This window comes from Apteryx rowi, unplaced genomic scaffold, assembly GCF_003343035.1.
Source record: "Apteryx rowi isolate R43461 unplaced genomic scaffold, aptRow1 scaffold_132, whole genome shotgun sequence".
Taxonomy (NCBI): domain Eukaryota; kingdom Metazoa; phylum Chordata; class Aves; order Apterygiformes; family Apterygidae; genus Apteryx; species Apteryx rowi.
Window position 1 is genome coordinate 295,249 of NW_020447553.1, and position 2,537 is coordinate 297,785.

At 61.9% G+C, this 2,537-nt stretch overlaps 1 protein-coding gene across 1 annotated transcript; it reads right to left on the reverse strand.

The window, feature by feature from the left end:
• Nucleotides 1-19: 19 nt before the first annotated feature.
• Nucleotides 20-2,227, reverse strand: LOC112961430 (potassium voltage-gated channel subfamily A member 3-like). The gene has a single exon (XM_026056593.1). It carries the CDS (start codon nucleotides 2,113-2,115, stop codon nucleotides 367-369), a length of 1,749 nt encoding a protein of 582 aa, XP_025912378.1. The 5' UTR covers nucleotides 2,116-2,227; the 3' UTR covers nucleotides 20-366.
• Nucleotides 2,228-2,537: the final 310 nt, after the last annotated feature.

The window sequence follows — 2,537 nt, forward strand, 5'->3', positions numbered from 1 at the left end:
GGGGGGCGCGAGAAAAACAGAAGCAAAGCAAGATGTCCCCAAAACCGAGAAAACAAAAGCAGCCCTGCAACACGTTGCAGAACAAACACCTGTTTCCACGGTGAGTGTGTTTTGCCTTCATCTTCCTCGCCTTTACCCTTTATCCGTCCTCTTTTCCTCCGAGCATTTTAAATCCTCCTTTTTATGACCGTTAGAAAGGAACCATCTAAAAAATAAAAAATAAACGTATAAAACCGAGGGCACACACAGACCGACGATGGTGCATGTTCCACACAACACCGAGTACACAGTCACTTTGCATTATTGGTAGTATTGGTTTGCAACGCCGCCTCGGGTTCTCTGTTTGGTTGTTTGTTTGCTCTGCTCTCAAACGTCCGTAAAGATCTTTTTGATGTTCACACAGTTGGGATTGTTTGTGGCTGTGCAGTTGCCTGTCTTAAAGGCAGCCTGTTTGAACGCACTGTGGTTGATCCCCCCTTCTTCTATCACCATGTACTCCGACTTGCTGAGGGTGGAGTTGCTGCGAGCCTTCCTCATTTCCTCGGTGGACGAGAGGTGCTGGCAGCTGCCGACGTGCATGTACTGGGCTTGCTCCTCACCTTCGGTCTCCCGATGGTAGAAATAGTTGAAATTGGAGACGATGACGGGCACRGGGAGAGCGATGGTTAGCACCCCCGCGATGGCACAGAGAGAGCCCACAATCTTGCCCCCGATAGTGATGGGGTGCATGTCCCCATAGCCCACCGTGGTCATGGTCACCACTGCCCACCAGAAGGCGTCTGGGATGCTACTGAAACCCGAACTGGGGTCATCAGCTTCTGCGAAGTAGACAGCACTGGAGAAGAGGATGACGCCGATGAAGAGGAAGAAGATGAGTAAACCCAGCTCCCGCATGCTGGCCTTGAGGGTCTGCCCCAGGATCTGCAGCCCCTTGGAGTGCCGCGAGAGCTTGAAGATGCGGAAGACCCTGACCAGGCGGATGACTCTRAGGATGGCTAAGGACATGGCTTGCTGGCCATTCCCTTGCCTCTCGGCCAGCTCAGTGCCCAGCGTGATGAAGTAGGGAATGATGGCCACAATGTCAATGATGTTCATGATGTTCTTGGAGAAGGTGGCCTTGCTGGGGCAGGCRAAGAAGCGGACGAGCAGCTCGAAAGAGAACCAGATGATGCACAATGTCTCCACCACAAAGAAAGGGTCGGTGAAGGACGACACCATGGAAGCATTCGAGGATGAGGAATTGGTGAAGACATCAGGCGGGAAAGGGCCACCGCCMGTCCCAAAGGTCCCTCCGGTTCCCTCATAGTCGTGGTCATCCCGAAATTCAGGCAGGGTCTCCAGACAGAAGATGACGATAGAGATGAGGATGACCAGGACGGAGACTATGGCGATGCCTCGGGCCGGCCCAGAGCTCTCTGGGTACTCGAAGAGGAGCCACACTTGGCGCTGAAACTCCTTGTCGGGGAGCGGCCTCTGCTCCTCCCGAATGAAGCCCTCGTCCTCCCGAAACTTCTCCATGGCCTCTTCCCCCAGCTGGTAGAAGCGGATCTCCTCRGAGAAGATGTCGATGGGCACATTGACGGGCCGCCGGATGCGCCCGCCCGACTGGTAGTAGTAGAGGATGGCGTCGAAGCTGGGCCGGTTGCGGTCGAAGAAGTACTCGTTGCGGAGCGGGTCGAAGTAGCGCATGCGCTTGCGCGGGTCGCCCAGCAGCGTCTCGGGGAACTGCGCCAGCGTCTTGAGCTGCGTCTCGAAGCGCAAGCCCGAGATGTTGATCACCACCCGCTCACAGCACTCGTGCTCGCCGCCCTCCTCAGCAGGGCCAGCGCCCGGCACCGGCGCCCGGTCGTAACGCTCGCCGCCGAGCAGCGGGTGCGGATGCTGCGGCTCCTCCGGCGAGGGGTCGCCGCCGCCCCCCGCCGCCGCCACCGTCATGCCGCCTTCCTCCGCCTCCTCGCCCTCGTCTTCCTCCCCGCGGGCGCCGGGCTGCGGGGCGGCCGGCGGCGGCTGCTCGCTGTAGCCCAGGTTGTGGTGGCTGCTGCCGCCGCTGCCCCGCGGGTGGCGGCCGGCGGCGGAGGCGGCCGGCGAGCGCAGCAAGCTCAGGCGCTCGTCCATAAAGCTGCGGGGCGGCCGGGGAAAAGGGAGGCGGTGGCGGCGCCTCTTCCTCCTCCTCCTCCTCCTCTTCTTCCTCCTGCGGGCGGCGAGGCAGAAGCAGCCGCCCGACCGCTCCGGCGCCCGCCGCCGCCGCTGCTCTGATCGCGGAGGCTCCGCTCAAAAAATCCGCCCCCAGCCCTGGCGCCGCCTCGCTCGCCGGAGCCTCCCCCAGCACGGCCCGGCCCCCCGCCGCCCCCGGGGCTCCCCGGCCGTGCCCGGCCGCTCGGTGCTGCCTGGGGAGAGGGGTTTTTTCCGCCTTCCCCCCCCCCCCCCGCTCCCTCCGCCGGGGAAGCCGCAGTGGGGTTTTTCTTAGCTGCCCGCGAGCCGCCGTGTCGGAGACGGGGCTGCGGGGAAGCAGACGGCGCGGTGCAGAGCAGCCAACA